Source organism: Clupea harengus, chromosome 1, assembly GCF_900700415.2.
Source record: "Clupea harengus chromosome 1, Ch_v2.0.2, whole genome shotgun sequence".
In the NCBI taxonomy this organism is placed as follows: Eukaryota; Metazoa; Chordata; class Actinopteri; order Clupeiformes; family Clupeidae; genus Clupea; species Clupea harengus.
This window is the reverse complement of record NC_045152.1, coordinates 26120653-26141341: the sequence shown is the minus strand read 5'-3', so window position 1 is coordinate 26141341 and position 20689 is coordinate 26120653. Positions and strand designations below refer to the sequence as shown.

Sequence of the window (20689 nt, the reverse complement as noted above, 5' to 3'; positions counted from 1 at the left end):
TGTGTACCTGAAGTGTACACTGCAGTCTACATTTCAGTGAAGTCACCAGGACAAGCATAGCTCCTGCTACCTTCTCATGTATGGTTGGTTTAAATTCATGTACATCACTATCTCTGTATTACAAACACTACTGGGCTTCAGACATGCAGAATTGTGTGCATGATTTAAGTAATCCTCTCCGTCTACCCATAACATAAGATCTATCAATCTATGGGGCGACAGTGGTACAGGAGGTAGAGAAGTCGGTTAGTAATCAGAAGGTTGCCTGTCGAAGCGTCCTTGAGCAAGACACTGAACCCCTAATTGCTCCTGATGTGCAGTGTGCCATCAGTGTAAATGTAAAATGTGTATACATCCTTGTAAGTCGCTTTGGATAAAAGCGTCTGCTAAATGACTAAATGTAAAATCTAGGCTGCTAGAATTTGTGTGAGCCCATCTCTAGGGTTCAGACCATCAATAGTGTTGAAAGCCAATCCAGCAGTGTTAAAGCAGGTCAATGGAGAATGTTCTAGCGCTGTTCCACTAGCAGTTGGTCTGTATACAGAGGGCATTTAAGTGTTGCAGCAGCAGCAGCAGCAGCAGTAGTAGCAGTAGTAGCAATAGTGGTAGTGGTAGCGGCAGTGGTAGCAGTGGTAGCAGTGGTAGCAGTAGTAGCAGCAGCAGTAGTAGAAGTAGTAGTTGTAGTGGTGGTAGTGGGTATTGTAGTAGCACTACTTAAATCATAACTTTCTTACTTCAAGCCAAAATCCAAAGGTAGAGAGACCTTTTGAATGGCAGATTACGTACCTCTGTGAGTCTCTCTTTATTCCTGAGATTTGAAAAGCACTGGTGTTGTAAATGCCTGGCCCAACACTCACCTCATGTATGCAGATGTTCATCCGCTCAGCTCTTCTTTTTTTTTTTGGTTCCTCAAAAGAACAGTCGTCTGCTGTTCGGTTGTCCAGGAAATCCTGAAATGTTAGAATTTCTGATAAAAATAATCCTGTCAGTCTTTAGGCCCCAGGAGGGAGAGGGAGGAGGAGCGAGGAGGAGGAGGTAGGGAGAGAGAGAAAGCGTTGTTAGAGTGTAGGAGACAGTGAAGAGAATAATGATGGCTTTCGCTGATGTTAAATACTTCATCTTATCTCTAGAAAAATGAGCGGTTTAATTTTTGTGGAATCTGAAATGAATATACTTCTATGGATGGAGATCCCAACTACATAAAGCACTTACGTATATCTGAGATTCAGTAGCAGTAAGAGTTTAGAGCCCCAGGAGTCCCTATACTTTTATCTACTGTTAAAAAGGATCTGCTTTGGGGCGTTCTTATTGCTGAACATTGATATGGGTATGCAAGAGTTTCCTCATTGAGGAAAGGATTTAATTGCTTCTGTTTAATTAAGATGAATTGTGTGTTTTGCAGCCGCTAACATCCCTGTCCCTGGCGGACTCCAAGCTGAAGACAGACCTGACCATTGTGCTGAATGCGCTGGGCAGCAACACCTCGCTGACACGGGTGGACATCAGTGGGAATGGCATGGGGGACATGGGGGCTAAGATGTTAGCCAAAGCGCTACAGATCAACAGCAAACTTAGGTGAGGTTTTCCCATTTGAGGATCTGAATACAAACCAACAGGATAACTCTGGCAGAATTGTTGCCTGAAATCTTTTGAGCTGCTAACTGCAAGTGAACAGCACATTACAAGTCTATTAGATTGAGTTTGAGTAGATCGGTAAATAAGAACAAGACCCAGGAGAGTTCCTACATGCTGCCATCACATGGAGTAGTGGTGGTTTAAAGGGCATGTATAAACAATGAAGGCCATCATTTGTAAGACGTCATTTAAGGCTCATCACATGTCAGCTTGCTTTAAGTAATGTGGTGATGGCTACATGTATTGTTAATTAACGTTTTGCACTTGAAGGACCGTCATGTGGGACAGGAACAACGTCAGCCCACAAGGCCTGCAGGATGTGGCAGCAGCACTGGAGAAGTGAGTATCTGTGTGTGGGGAACATGGGGTCTGATGTCATGTCATTTATCGCTTTGGATGGATGCTGTCATACTGATCATACAATCGGTTAGATGTCTAGCGGAATACCTGAGAGGCTTATGTTTTTTTTAATGATTAATCAGGGTGTTAAGCGCTTCATTAGATTCATTAAGCCATGATGTGGTATCTCTCGAAAGTCATCTTCCATTAATAGGATGGCAGTTGGTTAGAGGAGATTGGGGGGAGGGTGGTGATTATCAGATTTCCAAGTTTAGGAAGTTTTATCTGAATTAATATGCCCAGTTTTCAGGCATGCTCATTTATTCCAATTCATGGAACACTTGGATTTGAATGTCCTGTGTTGATGTCATTTCCTTAGATTTCTGTTGTGCCCTGGATAAAAGGTGCTTTGTACATTTGCAGCACACAGTAGTGTGTTAGCGGCTATGTAGTCTATTTAACATGTTTTATACCTTACCCAGTAAGTAATTCCAGGCATTACTTGCTAAGGGTATATAAACTAGAGCTGCATTCATATTACATTCAGGAGTAATGTTTAGTTTGTGCTGTTGCGCTTGCCATACTTTATCTCAAATTTGCTTATTGGGGACGGAAATGGCCTGGGACACAGCATTTAAATAGGGAAAATACAGTTGTTGTGTGGAGTAAAATGTTCTTAACAATTTACAGAGTGTAGATATATGTTGCATGAGTCAGTGCCAAATAAGACAATATATGTCAGCTATGTAATATTGAATATAGTTTTACTCTGCACAATGTTGATATTCTGGCTCTAAGCTGTGTTAAACAGAAAAATATATGATTTATTTTATCCTGTTTTTTGTGTGTGACCATCTGCAGTATGTGTCTGTGTGCATCTTGGTGTGTATGTGTGTTTGTGTGAGTGAGATAGATAGTGTGTAGGTTTGTGATGGCTGGCAGGAGAGAAGGTTGAAAGCAAGCCTCTGAAGAGTTAGCTCTTAGTGATTCCGATTGAAGCAGCTATGGCCAAAAATATATAAAATAGTGAGATAGCAGAAAAATAAATAAATAAAAGGATCAAATAGAACAAGAGCAAAGGAAGTGAAAGAAAGAAGGCAGGACCTCTCCTATGGGACATCAGGGTTCTCTTTTCTCTTTGTTTTTCAGAGTAGGACCACTGGAGACGGGCAGGAGAGATTGGGGCTGTGTGTGTGTGTGTGTGTGTGTGTGTGTGTGTGTGTGTGTGTGTGTGTGTGTGTGTGTGTGTGTGTGTGTGTGTGTGTGTGTGTGTGTGTGTGTGTGTGTGGTTGTGTGATTGTGTGGTTGTGTGATTGTGTGGTTGTGTGTGTACTGGCACATGTTTGAAGACAATATTTAGGTGTCAAAAGTGGAGGTGAGAAAGTGCCTCTTCATGTGCCAGTCTCTGGCTCTCTCTCTCTGTATGCCCAGTGGCTGCCAGGGGGAGGTGTGGGCTCCAGCCCTGCAGTCTGCCAGGGAGCTGTGGTACAGTCAGGGGGTTGAGGCGAGGCGGGGCAGGGGACAGGAGACAGGAGACGGGGGAGGGGACCGGTGGGGGATGGGTCTCCAGGGTGACTGCCATTAGGCAGACTGCTGCTGAGGTCCTCTCTGTACTGAAACTGGAAAGACTGTAACATACAGGGAGGAAGCCAGTCAGTATAGAGCACAGTGGCAATCAGTATCAACAATATCTACTAGAACACAAACCTTATCTTTTTTTTCTGTGTTGTCTATGTGTCCACGTCATTGGTCACTATGCTGTGTAAATTGGATAATATTCATAATGTCACTAAATCCAGGTTAAGGCTGATTTTGATTCAGGATTAACCTGGCACACGTCATGGCTTAGCATGCTCACCTTTAGGTAAATATAAGTCAGATTCTTGACTGTATACTTGAAGCTTTATGACACTTCTGGGTATAGTATGTGTGAAATATCTGTTTAATGTAGTTTTTGTGATGGCCGTTGAAAAGGGGCTTGTCCACAGACTGCTCGAGGTCAGAGGTTAGTGTGGGTGGGTTCAAAAAAATTGCATCATTGTTTCATAGCTGCTGCTGGTGAAGGTGCGATAAGCCCCCACAACATGGGTGTGTCTCAGGTGAGGGCGGGGGGAGCCTCTTCATCAGCCGCTCCCCGCCTGTCCTCCCCCAAGCTCATGAATGGGGATGAGGGGCTGCTGGCTAGACGCTTCATTTTCACAGGGTCAGTCATTCCCCTAATGATGTCAAGTCTCAGTCAATAAGGGTGTGAAATGGCTTGTTTCATTTCTGATCTGTCTTCTCCACTGCTACCCAGATCTGATGAGTTTTTGTTAGAAGAGCATATCTTATTTTAACTCAGAGATGGTTGTTTAAGGAATTGTCTTTCAAAGCGTGATGAGACTGAGACAAGGATAGAAGAAATGAAAAGGGACGAGACAAAACTAAGGTTGAAACCTGGTCTGTCTTATGCTCCTATTTTATTCATGATCAATGTTGTATTACGCTGTCAATCTCTGTCAGATGGCAAAAAAATAACATTTATTCACTCCGCACTATGCAGCTCACAAATAACTTGTTTTAGGAAGTCGATTCCTGGTTTGTCTGTAATGTTAACGTGATGCATGTGAGGATGTGTCTCTGCTGGCGAAAAACTGACAGGAATGCTCTGCTGCCCCCTACAGGAACTTCACCATCAGGTTTATGCCCATCCCCATCATCGACGCGTCTCAGGCGCTCAAAGCCAGCCCAGAGAAGACTGAGGATGCCCTGCTCAGGGTGTGGCCCTCAACTTCTCCTCCAGAGCTTTCAGCAATAACGACATTATCATTTATGTGTTCAAATGTGTCTTTGACAGCACTCATAGTTACTGCTAATCTCTCTTGTCCTGTAGAACTATATTAGATATTATTACTAGATTAAACATCATGTAATCTAGGTTATAACTGTCTGTGCCTTAGCAGAAGATCTTTTCAGACCCTAAAATGAAGCTGCTCCATTTTCCCTGTTCCAGATTGAGCAATACCTGTTCAGAAACCATGAGACCCGGAAATACCTCCAGGAACAAGCTTACAGGTTGCAGCAGGGCATCGTCACAACAACCACACAGCAGGTTATTGTTATTATTTTGTTGGACATCTGGACCATTCATTTCTAGAATATATAAGAATTCCTCATGAAATGACAAAAAAAAAGCACTGCTAACGCGAAACAAAAGCAATGCTGTATTTCAGCAGTAAATTGCAAGCGACCACGTCAGAGAATTAACTTTTGGAACTCGTACTATTCATTTTGGACATTGCATTAGCAAGTTCTGAGTAACTAAATCCCAGTTCCATTTCTCATCTCAGTGTCATCTTTCTTCTCAGTGGATTGAGAAAAGGGAATTCACAACTCGCATCAATTTAATTAACTCAGTCCGGCATTCCAGTGAACACTGTTTCCTTCTCTCTCTCTCCACGTCTCCCTGGGTCATTCAGATGATTGACCAGATTTGCGTGAAGGTCCAAGACCACCTCAACTCGTTAAGGAATTCTGAGGCAGACACGGTCGTAGAGGATATCAAGACCGCAGAGAACCTGATGAAGGACGCCAGAAACTCTAAAACAGTAAGGAGGAAGACTGGCCAATCACAGTCACTTCTATCACAAATCTATGATGTGTCTTGTACACCTGTAAACACTGTGCTGCAGCCATTTTGAACAATGTCTTTTTCAGAGGCCCTTATTTGCCATTTGATGTCAATTGTGTAGTCACAGTCAGGGGTGGAAATCTGTTGCAATATGTTATCGCAGCCTTATATTTATTTTTAAAAGTTGGTGATATGCTGTGAATTGTATTACATACAGTGGTTTATCTCCTTTTAAATGACCAATTATATATCACTTATTTATGAATAAATATAATTTATGCGATACTCTGTCAAATGCTGTGATGCTATGCTTTTCAGATTGTTTTCAATGTATCCCTGGTCAGTGTATGTATTTGCTACTGCATGTATGCCACCATTTAAATGAATGTTAAATGCATACGTACCCCCACACCCCAGCTCCTGCCCAACCTGTACCACCTGGGGGCGATCTCCAGGGAGGAGCTGAATGGCTCCACAGTGGGCCCCATCCAGGAGAAGCTCGACTCCATGGCGGGGGAGGTGGCCCGGGTCATGGACGAACAATTACAGGTACAGACTGCTAAGGTACAGACTGCTAAGGTACAGACTGCTAAGGTACAGACTGCTAAGGTACCGACTGCTAAGGTACCGACTGCTAAGATACAGACTGCTTAGGTACAGACTGCTAAGATACAGACTGCTAAGATACAGACTGCTAAGATACAGACTGCTAAGGTACCGACTGCTAAGGTACAGACTGCTAAGGTACAGACTGCTAAGGTACAGACTGCTAAGATACAGACTGCTAAGGTACCGACTGCTAAGGTACAGACTGCTAAGGTACAGACTGCTAAGGTACAGACTGCTAAGATACAGACTGCTAAGGTACAGACTGCTAAGGTACAGACTGCTAAGATACAGACTGCTAAGGTACAGACTGCTAAGGTACAGACTGCTAAGGTACCGACTAATAAGATACAGGGAAGGACGGGGAGATCCAGTAAAGGTAGTGCATGTGGTGGTTTGTGGTGGGAGGAGCATGTTATGACCTTTATTTTTATAAATGTAATTCTGGAATCACTTTTACTATCCCACAGCCTCATATTTACAACCAATAATTGAATTTTAATCTAATCTTTTCATTTATTTTTATTGTTATTTAACCTTAGGTGGCATTTCTTTCTTTGTGGGGCTATATAATCCACAGCCTTCTGGGAAAATGGCCTGGGAATGGCTTCAAATTGTTGCGCAATTGCATCAGTCTAGTTGCCTGTGCAGTTCATCTCTGTCAGATTGGCATGCTGAATAATACTCAAACCTATATCTCCCTCGAAGCTGTCAAATCCTGTTTCCAAGCGCTTTCCCAAGCGAGAAGGGAGGTGGGAGGCAGGGAGAGAGAGAGAGAGAGAGAGAGAGAGAGAGAGAGGGAGAGAGAGAAAGAAAAGGCGTGAGAGAGCGCAAGGCAGGAGGACAAACCGTAATGGGGAAAACCTTGAATGCCCTGCCAAGCAAACAGTTTCAAACTGATCTCACAACAGAGCCAGGCTCAGTAAATGTGTACAGTGTGTGACTTGCTGGCCTCTGTGTGAGTGTAGCTGTGGGGTGTGAGGGCCTGTCTGTCATCTTCTCAGTGGGGCTGTAATGAGCAGAGTGGAGTAGGTCTGTGTTGTGGAGCAGAGTGGCTGCTCTGGTGGAGCGCGTTCTCCACAGCGCCATTCTCTCTTGTTTACGGCCCCAACACCACAGACTGCAGGGGAGCACAGACAGGCCACTGTGTGCTGCAGGGCCGGCCAGACAAACGGGCCTTTCACAGGCTCGCCAGGAGAGCCAGCTAGGGAGGAAATGCCCCCATCCCAGAGGCTCATGGGAAGGATCGTAGCTCAGCATTCCTGAAAACCGCCTGCTCATACATTGACCTGCAAATAGAAAGCATCTCATTTGTTGAATTTGTTTTATTTATTTTTAAAGATTTTATGTAATTATATTCTTATACAAATGTATTTATTACAATTTGGTTTTGACTGTTATCATTTTAAAAGTGCATGTAGTTCAGCAGCAGTCTAATAATGCTTGCCGATAGCCCCACTGTATGCCTGTTTTCAGCCGGCATCTTTCTTTTCAAAGAGCAGGTAGTCAGCCATGTACTGTAGGGGGGGATGTATTATGCTGCCAGCAGGGAGAGCACTTTTGCGTGCTCTTGATATCCAGACAGTGGGCCTGTTTACTCACGAGGGCCTCAGGTCTATAAATAACCTGCCTCCCATCCATTGTGCCTAGCTAGACACATTGATCTGTGAAAAGATCAGACAACACAGAGGGCTCACTGAAGTGGATTTCCTAGGTTTCCGATGTACAGTTCATAAGCCCATATTCACTCAATCAGACACATCACCACACTTGATTTCTTTAATTACTTGGTCAGTATAATGTTGTTTTAATGAACACTGAGAAAGTAGTTCTAGTTTGACTCAAGTGGCCTTTTTGACAAATCAGGCTTCAGACCTGAAACTGCTTGTATAAAAGTGTCTGTACTGTTTCGGGTAAAATTTCAGTTCTGGTTTTATAAGATCTCAGTGTTAAATTTGAGACTTCTGATCATAAAATACTGCTGGACAGGTTGGAAAATTTGGTGGCAATTTCCAGAGCAGTCCTTAAAGCTAGGGTAGGCGATTCTGGAGAAACCTGCAAGAGTAAGATCGATTTTGAAAGTATGCAACTGAAAAAATCCCAGTCCCTTCTTTCAGATCCCTCCAAAGCCACTTCTCCAAAACCCATGAACGCACACTGCCTTACTACTATTGGAGCACGAGTCCACGAGAGAGTATTGGAAATGTGTGCAGAGAATCGTTGTTATCGCTAATGTAACTACTTCATGTCTCATTCTCATGTGTCATTTTCATAACTACAAAAAGATACAAATAAGCTTCATCACCACATTTGTAAAACGTCCCATTCAAAGTCAGTATAGACGAACATAAGATAAAATACCCTGAAACAACTTGGTCACAACTACAATGTAGACACAGATAGATTGCATACGTGTATTAGCGCCAACGTTAGGGTAATACATAAACCCCATAGGAATTCAAATTCGAATTAGGAGCACTGGATGGAGCCAGAGAAGTATGGGTGTTTTCTTTTTTTTTTTAACAGATTTTCTGTCTCGTGTACTACTGTCAGGACATAGTGACAGTATTAGCAAATATGACAAAAGGTTATTTTTATACAGGTTACGTACTGTAACTTTAATTGGTCAGAGTTACTTTGTCACCATTGGCAGTTATGAGTGGCTATGACATGTGGAGTCCCCCAGGGGTCAGTTCTTGGACTTCTTTTGTTTAATCTTTATATGCTGCCTTTGGGGGATCAACACTGTTTACCATAGCTATGCAGGTGATACACAGATATATCTGTCTCTCACACCAAATGACCACAGACCAATAAACTCACTGTCTTTATGTTTAAAGCAATTAAATAATTGGATGTGCCAAATCTCATTCAAAATGCTGCTGCTCGAGTTATACCTAGGACCAAGAGAACTTTATTTCTAAAAGCTTTACACTGTCTTCCATTTAGTTACAGAATGGGCTTTTAACTGCTTTTATTGGTCTATAAATCACTGAATGGTTTAGGCCCTGAATACATCTATGATATGTGTAAATAATGTAAACTGAGTAGAGTTCTTAGATCCATGGATAGTCAGCTAGTAGAGCCCAGAATCCAAACAGCCCCAAATGTTGCAATTTTTAAATCCAGTTTAATAATGTGCCTATGATTGAGCTTGAAACTTGCACTCTATTCTTACTGTGTCTTACTTGTACTTATATGACTTATCTGTTAATTATATTTCGGTTCATTATCTTTTAATTACTACTTTATATACTTTGTACTCTCTTATTCATTTTATAAAAATGTATCTTTAAATTAAAATTTTGTAATTATGTATTTGCCACTTTGTGAGAGCAAAGCATTTCGTTTGAAAATCATTTTAGTGTGAATTCCATACTAATACATATTGTCACACACCCATGGTTTGGTTTTGGCAGAGTTTGCTGGAGTCAATGGTGGATTCAGCAGAAGGTCTGTGTCCGCACGTGATGCGGAAGGCCAACCTGCGACAGGACCTGATGAAGGCTTGCGTGGGCAAGATGGTGGTCCCCCGCAGCTTTGTCAAGGACACCCTACTGGAGCAGTCGGGCATCGACATCATCAATAAGATCAGGTATGTAGTACGTTACTTAAAGTGCACATACCGTAAATCCTCAAATTGTGGCCGGGGCTTTTATTTACTTAGGCTGCACAGCGCACCGGCCTGTATTTGGGGCAGGCTTGTATTAGGGGCAGGCCTTTATTTCTTACTTATTATACGGCTCTTTAGAATGTTCCAAAAAGTTCAGTTGAATGTAATGGGGCACCCCAACGTGAGCAGGTCCGTTAAATGTCTGCGTTCGCAGGTCCGTAATTTCTTGATATTCACCACTGCGAAAAGTTAATGACCGCTGTCATTGGCAACGGGTTTTGTGCTTCTAATTCACATCTTTCATATCACTCCGCAATAAGTCCGGTCATTTAACGTAGCGGAAAGTCATTGTAACTTGAAGTCAGCAAGTAACGGGTTGCTATGCTACGCTACGTTGCTACGCAGAATGTCTTCTATCGTTTAGGCGAGTAACTGTATAATAACAAATTCGCCTTGTAGGCTGAAACATTTCTTTTTTTATTGCAAACAGCCATGAAATTAGCCAACAACATTAAACATGAGGAGAACATGTATTTATGAAATGCATTCAATTTTGATGTCTGCTTTGTGCTGATGGACTGATGCTGGTAGGCTACAGTAAAATAGGCTTTTTTTTTACCCCCGGCTTGTATTCGGGGCCCGGCCTTTATTTGTCCGTATCGACCACGCCCCCGGCTACTATCTGAAGCCCGGCCTCTAATTGAATCCTGGTCTTTATTTGAGGATTTACTGTATTCCCCTTTCTTTCAATGAAAATTTGAGGCAGTTGTATTGTGATTTATCGAAGTCAGGTTTTATTAGCCATGTGTTTGCTATACTGTAAGGTGGGTTAGATGGCCACAAGTGATTTCATGCCTAACATGAAAAGGTATCAGTATAAGAGCTTAGTGCAACTGCAACCAAATGCTCGTCTTACCTGGATCTCTCTGTTGTCTCCACAGTGAGGTGAAGCTGAGCCTCGCCTCCTTCCTGTCAGACCGCATTGTTGATGAGATACTTGTATCGCTCTCCAGTTCCCAACATACACTGGTAAGACATTATGTTAGTCAGTCAGTTTTATCTCTTTGGAAAGCTACGTGATTGAAACATTTTATACATGCTCACTCTTTGAGGATATAGTGTCCAGATTGAGTATGAGTAACTTAGCCTACCTGATGTGTTTCTATGCAATACTCAGTGTGAATTGCCTACTTCTCTCACCCCTCTGGCAGGCTGAGCACTTGTGCAGGAAGGGGCAGGCACTGACACGGCAGGGCTCGCTGGATCTGGACGTGCCCGAGGAGAGAGGCTCCAAACGGGGCACACTGGAGCTCATGGAGGGTGAGAGGCTGGATGACCTCGAGACCTGCATGGTGAGTTTCTTCTCCTCGATCTTCTCTTCGAGAGTCTTACCTCGTGAGAGCAAGATGGATGTGGAGAAAAAAGTTCTCTTTCATAACGTGCGAAACGGAAATGGCTTTTCGGCATGAAGCTTGAAGAGAATTATTTCTGAAGGGTTATCTCAGCTCTGCTTTGAGCTAATCATGCTTAGTAGTACTAATGAGTTACATAATTCCACGTTAGCCACACTATGAGGTTTTGAAGAGTGTGGCAGTGGAAATAAGTATCATTAGCATTATTACAGGTGTAAAATGAATCTGTAGCTGATTCACTGAACTGAGTGTATCAGGGAACTGAGTCAGAAACCGTGTGTTTAGGTGTGGTCCTTTACCACTTGATTGACAGTGAGGCACCTCCCTTCTGGCCTGTGTGAGGGTGATGAATCCATGCCTTGATGAATTATTTTCATTTACTTTTTTATTTGGGCTCACACACACCAGGCCTGGGAATATGGGAAATTGGGCAAAGACATGTCCTGCAGTTCAGTCTCTTGCGGTGTAGAAGCTTTGGGTTGCTCCTTTGGCTCAATGGATGTGACAGATGCGCAGGGATGTGTGCTGTACGTGTACATTTAAGCCCTTCTGCAAACACTCCCACCATCTCGGAGCATTTTTCTTTATTCACAGTAGAATTGGCAGTAGTTTCTTTTATTTGCAGTAGAATTTTATTTGCATTGGAAAACCTTACATAAATGCAATAAAGGTCATGGAAATATCATATCTAAGAGCTGTGGAGGTAGTACTAAAGGAAATTGTTTAGAGACTATTAGACCTACACTACCAGTGTAATAGTGTGGTGGGACATAAAAGATAGTGTTCCCCATGCATTATACGCATCTTGTTTTGTTTGTGACAGCATTTGTTATTTGTGTGCATTACCAAGGTCAGACCAGACCAGCCATTAGGTGTAGGTGTATTATTGGTGAAAGGGCCACTTTCATGAAGCCATCAGCATTTATGAGTGGTTTTCATTGATGAAAAGAGGCTGTGCCCATGATCTCTCCTTTCAATGGAAACAGAGCGCAGTGGGTCTGCTGTGCTTTGTGGATGTCTCTGTCACACTGGAGTCTTGTAAAGCTCGCCTTATTACGCTCTCTTTTTTTCTTTCTTTTTTTCTTACTATCTTTCTCCCTTTGTGTCTCTTTCTCTGTCTGAGAATGGACTGCCAGTAAATTCTGTCTGAAATCATTAATCCTTTCTTCTCATCTTCCTCTCTCTCGGTCTGATCTCTCTCCTGTCTGCCTTCTGTATTTCATTCTTTGCTTCATGGAGACTCTGTGCTGTACCAGTGTAAGTACTGCTTTTCTGTCTTTCTCACTGTCCTTCTTTCCTGCCTCTTTTGTTATCTCGCTCCTCGCATCTCTCACTTTTAGTCGTTCTTTCTTCTCTCAGTCCCTCTTTCTCTCTCTCTCTCTCTTTCTTTCTGTCTTTCTTTCTCTCCTCTGCACCTCTGCAAGTCAGCATCACCCTGCCACAGTCATTATCACAGAGACTACAGCTGTCCAGACCCACCAGACCCTGTCCTGATCTCTGATCTCCCTGTGTCCCCTCCAGTCCACCCACCAGCCCAGCCTTGCACTCCTGAGGGGTGGCCCTGCCTGTCACAGGCCCAGCACACTCAAGGACACTGCTGAGACAGAGACAAGCAGCCACCCAGATATCGAGTGCTTAAGACACAGTCTCTCTCTCTCTCTCCCTCTTTCTCTTTTTCTCTGTGTCTGTCTCTCTCTCTTTCCGTCTCTCACACCCACTCTCCCCTACAAACAGATGGGAATTCTGGCCTTGTGCCGCCTCTCTAAAGGGATTTCATAAGAGCTCATCTTCTGATGGGCTGCCTGTGTTTTTATCTCCCCCCGTGATGGATGAGAGAGGGGGGGGGGGACCCAAATGTGAGATGGTCTTTGGCCATCTCACAGCTACTTGCGGCCAAAATGCCTCCCCTGACGAAACTGCTTTGTGATGCGTGCTCAAGATGCGTTTGTTCTGCCTGTGTTCTGCCTCTCCCTTTCATTTCAAAGACACGCATTTCACCTGTCACCTGCTCATGACATCCAACTATGTGCCAAATTCAGTGTCCACACTAACCTACCTGAGAATGGATGCAATGCTTAACCGTATGTTATCTAAGCCAACCCTATGCTGATCCAAGTTTCCTGTTGTATGTAACACTGCTTGTAATTGTAGCCCTTTTCATCAGTCTGAATTCCTGCTTGTCCTCTAGAGCTGTTCCCTCTCCTTATCCAGCATATTTTTTTATTTTTAATGTAGAAATGTATTTTAATGAGATCCAGAGTCAACTGCAGAGACCGGTAGCTGACATTTGCTTGACAGGAGTTCATAACATGATCTGTCTCTTGACTCCTTGAGTATAAACAGGGCTGGAGTGACACACTGAGTCCCACCAGCCACACAGTCAGAGAGCAGCAGGTAGAGATGTGACTTGTGTTGTCTCTAAGTACGGAGGCATGCTGAAGTGCGAAGGCTTGTTTGATGTGTCACTAATGGGGAGCTCTTGGAGTGCGCACCCACACACTTACACACAAAAGAGGCTCCGCTCAATCCCTCGACCACTTGACAGCAGCTCCACTGCTGGGTGAAGCTCCGCTCGGCTGATAAAGGGCTATGTGCCGAGAAGGACAGTGATAGACAAGGATAATGGGCCTGCTCCTGTAGAGCAGAGAATGTTCTCTCTCTCTCTCTCTCTCTCTCTCTCTCTCTCTCTCTCTCTCTCTCTCTCTCTCTCTGTCTTTCTCTGTCTCTCTCTCTCTCTCTCTCTGCACTGAATGGAAAACAAACTGTCCAGAGAATTGACCTTTTTAAGACATTCATGAGTACTCTCATTATTACTGGTTTGAGGGAAGGGATGCAGGAGTGTGACAATATATTTCTCTAAAGAAACCGAAAGGTTCGAACCACATTAATGACAGAAATGAGGCTTGTCAGACTCCAGTTTCACTTCTGAATATTCATTATGTCCATTATGCATAGACCAGCTATTGTGTTTTATTTCCATTTCGAACGGATGGCGCTTTGAACACGCCGGAGCATAGCCGGAGTTTGGGCTTTCATCCGTTTTTCAAATCATCGAAGAAAAAGAAAACGATTGAATGATCATCAGTAAAAGGCCAATCCTCGGCTAATCTTTGCTCCTCCTTCACAGATGACCCCAAAGTCCAAGAGGAAGAGCATTCACAGCCGAATGCTGCGGCCAGTCTCTCGTGCCTTTGGTAAGTGACAAATTCATGTGCATCTAATATGAAAGTATGTAGTCACTGGGTCAGAGATACAAATCCTTGCCCATTTCTAGTGCAGTTTGTCTTCATGGGATGCTGACAAATGCACTGTTTTTAAACTCTCACCGTTCTCCCTGTCCATCCCTATTTACAATCCAGAGATGGAGTTTGACCTGGACAAGGCTCTGGAGGCCGTGCCCGTCCATCTGGACGACCAGGCGGCTTCCAGTAAGCTGGAGAAGAAGGCGTCGGGAGCCATGGGCGAGCTGCCCTCAGAGGAGTGCAAGAAGCTCCAGCACTTCACCAAGCTCAGGCCCAAGAGGAACAAGAAGACCAACTCCAGCAAGGTCCCAGTAGGTGTCATGCCAGAGGTGCTGCCCTCTAACCGCTGACTTCACTGAATTTGTGTCACGCTCAATTAGTCTAATGAGCAGTGGCCCAGATTCACTCAAGCCTTCATGTTTGGTTCAGCCCCACTTTGGGTCCTGTTTGTATATGTGAGCCAACACGGCTCGAAGTCTAATTGATTCATGTGTATTTGGGCAATGATATGAACAAACACAACACGCATACGTGAATGTTTACTGTGGATAATTCAGGGCTCCCCCCCCCCCACATCTTGATGAGCTGTTTTTGTTAATCTGCCCGATTTGTGTTCATGATGCCGTTTTTAGTGTCTGCTTGTTAATATAAGGCCTGTGAGGTCATGCTGAGGACGCTTCTGTTTTTGCTTTTACAGCAAATCAGCCCTGCTCCCCCACAGGAGGGAGAGCAGAACGGCCTCATGGGAAGAGTGGACGAGGGAGTGGACGAGTTCTTCTCCCGGAAAGTCAGCAAAATGGACAAGTGAGTTGTTTGGCTGCCATTTCCATTTCAAGTCTAATTTCACAATATCTGTCCCACCTTCATCTCTGTGTGGTTAGTGAACATAGTTTTTTATAATTATGTCAATTATGTAATTTAGTTTTTCATCTGTTTGCAGCATATGGCAGAGACTGGGTTTACCCATATGGCACTATGCCCGAGAAGTGGAATTACAAGCCGTGCACGCTCAATTGATTTAATATAAACTGTGTTAGACCATTTAATCACTCCAACATGCTGTGACATTGAACTTGTTTAAGCCACTAACGACACAGTTTTGATAAATTCAAAATATACATTATTCAGAGACAATTCTGTCCGGCTGTCTTTCTCTCTCGCTCACCCAGCATGCCTTCCCACTTTCAATACTGGTCATCAAACCGCTTACCTTAGGCAAGTCAGGCTTGGTGCTTTGAATGTTGAGAACAGAGGATCATTCCAAAATGTTCTGAAAAAAGTACAGGCTTGGAGTCTGTGAAGCAAAACTATTTTGGTTTATACGTATATATTTTGGCATGGTCTACCTCATGCTTGGTTTTTGTTATGTGCCTGATCACGTCCCTCAGAAGATTTTAACTTTGACTTGTCCAAATGAGCAGGGTTTTGCATGTGTGTGCATATTTGCTCTGAGCTGAGTATTTCACTCTGGTTATCCTCTGGTTATCCTCTGACTCTTCTATCTCAGACGGCCTTTCCTCAGGAGCTCCGACTCACAGGATGGTGAGAAGAAGAAGAAAGGAGGCTTCCTGAACCTCATCAAGTCCCGCTCCTCCAGATCGGACAAGAGCCATGCCCCGGCCCCAGCCCCAGCCCAAGCCCCAGCCCCAGCTCCTGCCCCCACCGCCTCTGCCTCTGCCTCCTGCTCCACACCAGCCTCTGCACCAGCATCAACCCCCGTGGTCCTGGAGGAGCCCTCCTCACCCAAAGTGAGGAGCCCAGTCCCAGAGGCCAGGGCCCGGCCCCCGGCATCAGCGGCGACAGAGCGCAGCAGCAGTTCGGACCGCTCGGAGGAGCTGAGGACGCCCGACTCCATAGACTCTCTGGACTCGGCCGAGGGCAGCCCCCAGAGCGGCAGGCGCTACGGGGTGCAGGTCATGGGCTGTAACCTACTGGCTGAGATGAAGGCCAAGCAGGAGAAGAGGGCATTCGGCTCACATAAGGTGTTTGTGTGTGTCTGTGTGTCTGTGTGTGTGCGGGTGCGGGTGCGGGTGCGTGTGTCTGTGTGTGTGTGTGCGCGCGCGTCTATGCGTGTGCTCTGGGCCTGCGCCAGATGGACTGCTATCACTTAGTCATCCTGTTTTAGTCATGAGTGCAAGTGAGTCAGTGTGTTAGTGGGTTTGGTTTGTGAGTGAGAGAGTGACAGAGAGAGCTGAAGAATCAACCATATGTTCACCTCCAAATGAAGCAGGACTTCCCAGTAAAAGTAGGAAGACAAAAATTGTGCGCTGCTTTTCTACTTAATTTGAGGGCAAATTCAAGATTTTTGATATTTTAATTTCTAAATAATTTAACATTGATTTTTATGCTTATAATTATATTGACATTGTTGTGTGACACTTCAGTTTGATCACTGAATTGTAATGTGTGTTGATGCTGCTTAAATCTCAATAGAAATGGGGTTTGAGTTTTGTCTTCAAATTCATCAGTTAGGTGGTGGTTCCCCCTAGTGACCAAGTGTTTGTTTGCAGTCCAGCTGCAGGCTCACTGAAGTACCCGGTGTTAAGCAGACAGTATTCTCCAATTTGCCACTTTTTGTGGCCTAAGACTGAAGATTAATTTGAAGATGGTAACAAGGTTAGATTTCTAGTATTTGACCAAAACTGCTTCCTGCTGCTTTAAGGACTAGAGGAGGACTTTGTTCACTGCATCTACACGCTGCTGTCCTCCTTACTGACCTTCATCAACAGCATGTATACATTGTACTCCTATGCATCTGCGTGGGAAGGGATGACGATCTAGCAGGGAATGTGCTTTCTCTCTTGGTCTTTTCACTGAACAAGTTACTACTATGTTATGTCTTCCACCATGAAATGCAATTGATCTGGATGTGAATGACCAATACCAGATGGACTGAATGCCTTTCAGGTTGCAGTAGAGCTGACGGAATGGATGTGTGTGTGTGGGGGGGGGGCTATTTGCAGCCAAAGCCTGTGAGTGGGATCAGACGGTGGAATTTGGAGGGCTTGGATGTGTTTGTTGTGGTCTCAGTGGGGTGTTGTATCAGACTATTAGACTAGCACTACAGAGTGACGTTAAGACATCACACCAGAGATAACATAGAGCTACCTGTCACACATAAATGATAGGCCGAGAGTGTCTGTGTGTCTGTGTGTCTGTGTGTCTGTGTGTGTGAGAGAGAGGGAGAGAAAGTAAGAGGTTTATGGTGTTTGCAGGAGTTATGTTTGCTCTGACCTGGCCTCACTGCAGAAAGCTCTGCCTGCCATCTGTTGGCCAGATTGTCACTGGTGTCAACAGACCCTAACTCGGTCAGCAGAGCGCCATCTACCGGGGATGGATAGAAACTTGGGCCATGACAGAGATGGGTATCCTGTTCTCCTGTCAATGGCCGAGTGATTCTATCACATACAATCACAGACCAAGCCAGAGTAGCTTGTAACTATCCAAATGACATAGTGAGGTTAGGTTTAGCTTTGTTGCCATATCAAACCTGATAATCTCTCAAGCACATGCTTTGCCTTTGTGTTTTTGGCTAAATAATACTACAGACCAGAGGTTGAGTAAGGCAGCATAACTACGTTTAATTTAGTGACTGTCAGACACCCATATGCAGAAATACTTTGTTGAAGTGTGTAGAAGAGAGAGGAGTTTATATTTTGGTATCAGTTTAGATTTATTTATGGCAGTTAGAATAATTTTAAAGCCACAACTACTCATTCCTGAACAGGACATTCAGTTCGGGGCTATGAAGACACCCCCACGGTCTTATGCTCAAGACACCGTAAAATGGCAGCGGGGTGATGGCTCTGAGTCCTGTAAAATGAAATGAAATGTTCTCTCTTCCTCCGCTTCCTGTCTGCATGCCTGTCGTGGGAGAGCTGGGGGGACCTAACAGATGGGCGGTGTAGCCGTTCCGCCACGTTAGCCTGTTAGCATTAGCACGGGCCATTGCAGCTCACATTGACCCTGCAGAAGTGAATGAGGCTTGTAATGTTGCTGTTGAAACCCTTTCCCCCCACGAGTGTCTCTCTGGTCTTTTTGCCTTTGAAAGCAAGAACGGACTGTTTTTTTTCCAACCTTCTAAGCTGTGCACATAATTCTTCTTGAGGTGTAGTGGCGCTTCTGACTGATATTTTTGGCTCGGAGTTGAGCTGACATGCCAGTACCACAGCTGAGAAATCTGTCAGGGTGAGGTGTGGTCAGCGGTGCCGTCGGTTAAACCCAAGCTGTGTCTAGGTGGTACCGCCTCAGGCTTGGCGCCTGTTGGAATGCTTTTGGCTCGGGGCTCCTGACGGGAGAGACCGAGTCAGGGTGCCCGTGGGGTGCCTGCGGAGCCAGCAGGGATGTTGATTGAGCTATTTGTTTCTCCATGCGCCGCTATAACACGAGCTGGTGGGTGGAGAAGGTGTACCGCTGTGGTCCAGAAGAAACACTCTGTCTTACTGTTTGTTTCAGGCAGTTATAAGAGCTCTTAAGTTCTCATTTTTTTTTGGATGTGGAAGTTTGATGTGTGATGTGAAGTTTTGTTTTGGGACAGTAGCCTTTGTGGTAATTGTGCCTGTGTTATGGTAGTGATTGTGTGGAGGTGGGGAAGCTTTTTATGTGATGGAGTGGATATGAAAACTGTGTAATAGCTGTGACTTGTCTGATGGTGTGGACTGTTGTTTAATGATAAGGTTTGCTGTTTTTACAGATACCAGACTCCGGGTCAAGTCTGGACAGACCCGAGACTCCTGGGTCAGGTGAGTGCTGACGTCCCATTCCCTTACAGTCAGAACACTTAAATAGGACTCTATGAATAATAGTTGTCATTGCCTCATTTTGAAAAATTAAAAAATGTCGTCCATACATGCACAGGAACTCGTTACATTCAGTGACTACTCTGCAGCTGTGCTTTAGTGTCTTTTCTTGTTTGCGTACACCACACACTTCGCCATGTGATCCAATATATGTATGGCAGGCTATGGTAACCTATAGTAATCAAGAGTTTGTTCAAAAAACTTTCTCAGTACTTCTCAGTGTTCATATTGTATTGTAAGTAGTCATATTCCTGTTGCATTCAGAGGTTGTGATGTGGACTCCCACTCTCTGTCTCTGTGTAATCAGTTAAGGGCCAGCCTGCCAGCGCAGAAAATAAACATCCTGCTGGACTGAAGGGGGAAGGGGCAGTTGGTTCTGAGAAGCCCGCAGTGACGGAGTCTAAATCTGACAAGCCTGAGAAGCCGGAGAGGCCCGACCCGGCATTGAAACCCAAAGCCCCGTGTGCCGCTCAGACGCCCCCCAGTCCGAAGCCCCCGCCTCAGGGGAGCAAACCGACCCTGGCTGCCCGGCCTTCCATCCCTCAGAAGCCACGGCCCAGCTGCAAGAGCACTGGTAAGGAACCTCTAACTAAGTCTGTGATTCACAGCTGGATTCATCTTGCCAGTGAGGTGAATGGAATTTAGACAGCAATCAAAAAGCCTGAACCACCAGCTTCACGTCCCATTTTACGCTGCCTGTGGGGTTTTCCTCTAGGCCTGTGGGAGGGAAGTAGAAAGCCTTTGTCAAAGGGTAAAGTGTCGGGAGGGAGGGGAGGGGGGGGGGGTCTTTAGGATAGGACAAAAGTTGCAATGTATTCACCCACCACCAGGGGGTTTCGAGTATCCATGTGCAAAAAGGAGAAAAAAAATAAACAAAAAGAGAATATTTACAAAACAGCTGAATATGGATGCTGGAGAAGCCCCCTTCCCACCAAAAAAAAAGCTTCTCAACAACTTCCACGCTAACCCTTTTACCAAGTAGCTGAACCCAACCCTGATAGGCACATCTCATTACAGTCCCACAACACCAGGGTGATATCGCACGTCAGGAGGAAATATGAGCTAAACACCTTAATTACTTACTTATAATGTCCACACAAACGGGCCCAAACCATATAGCCGTTCCAGGACGGGAGCGCACTTCCTAAGAACACAGGAAAGGTGCAATGGTGGCAAGAACTCTTTCAACATTGTTTGCTGAACAAACATGGTATAAACACTATAACAGTCATTCTCTGCACATAGTGCATACAAAGACAAATTAATACCACAGAGATATGTCAGAAAAACAATTGTACAATAAAACGACAAATGAATGAGCGTGAGTGAAATGTTTTCTGCGATTTCAGCAATATGTGTGTTGCCATCTACACATGCCAGCCAAGTTAAACCAGTTCAGAATGTTATGTCTACCATTAGGACAGGGCACCACA

The 20689-nt window shown here is 44.6% G+C and overlaps 1 protein-coding gene across 5 annotated transcripts in view; it reads left to right on the top strand.

Moving 5' to 3' along the window:
- The window catches only part of LOC105899267 (F-actin-uncapping protein LRRC16A), a 64749-nt gene that overhangs the window by 41929 nt on the left and 2131 nt on the right, over positions 1 to 20689 (top strand). For 3 of the 5 annotated variants that reach the window (XM_031573600.2, XM_031573614.2, XM_031573606.2), the window contains 16 exons: positions 1403 to 1575; positions 1906 to 1974; positions 4638 to 4731; positions 4967 to 5065; positions 5433 to 5561; positions 6002 to 6133; positions 9610 to 9785; positions 10745 to 10832; positions 11015 to 11155; positions 12455 to 12472; positions 14343 to 14409; positions 14575 to 14768; positions 15155 to 15261; positions 15965 to 16439; positions 19151 to 19199; positions 19564 to 19830. In XM_031573600.2, coding sequence (XP_031429460.1) covers positions 1403 to 1575; positions 1906 to 1974; positions 4638 to 4731; positions 4967 to 5065; positions 5433 to 5561; positions 6002 to 6133; positions 9610 to 9785; positions 10745 to 10832; positions 11015 to 11155; positions 12455 to 12472; positions 14343 to 14409; positions 14575 to 14768; positions 15155 to 15261; positions 15965 to 16439; positions 19151 to 19199; positions 19564 to 19830 — 2278 coding nt within the window. The remainder of the gene's footprint in view (positions 1 to 1402; positions 1576 to 1905; positions 1975 to 4637; positions 4732 to 4966; positions 5066 to 5432; positions 5562 to 6001; positions 6134 to 9609; positions 9786 to 10744; positions 10833 to 11014; positions 11156 to 12454; positions 12473 to 14342; positions 14410 to 14574; positions 14769 to 15154; positions 15262 to 15964; positions 16440 to 19150; positions 19200 to 19563; positions 19831 to 20689) is intronic. The other 2 variants (XM_031573629.2, XM_031573623.2) reach the window with 1 other exon arrangement.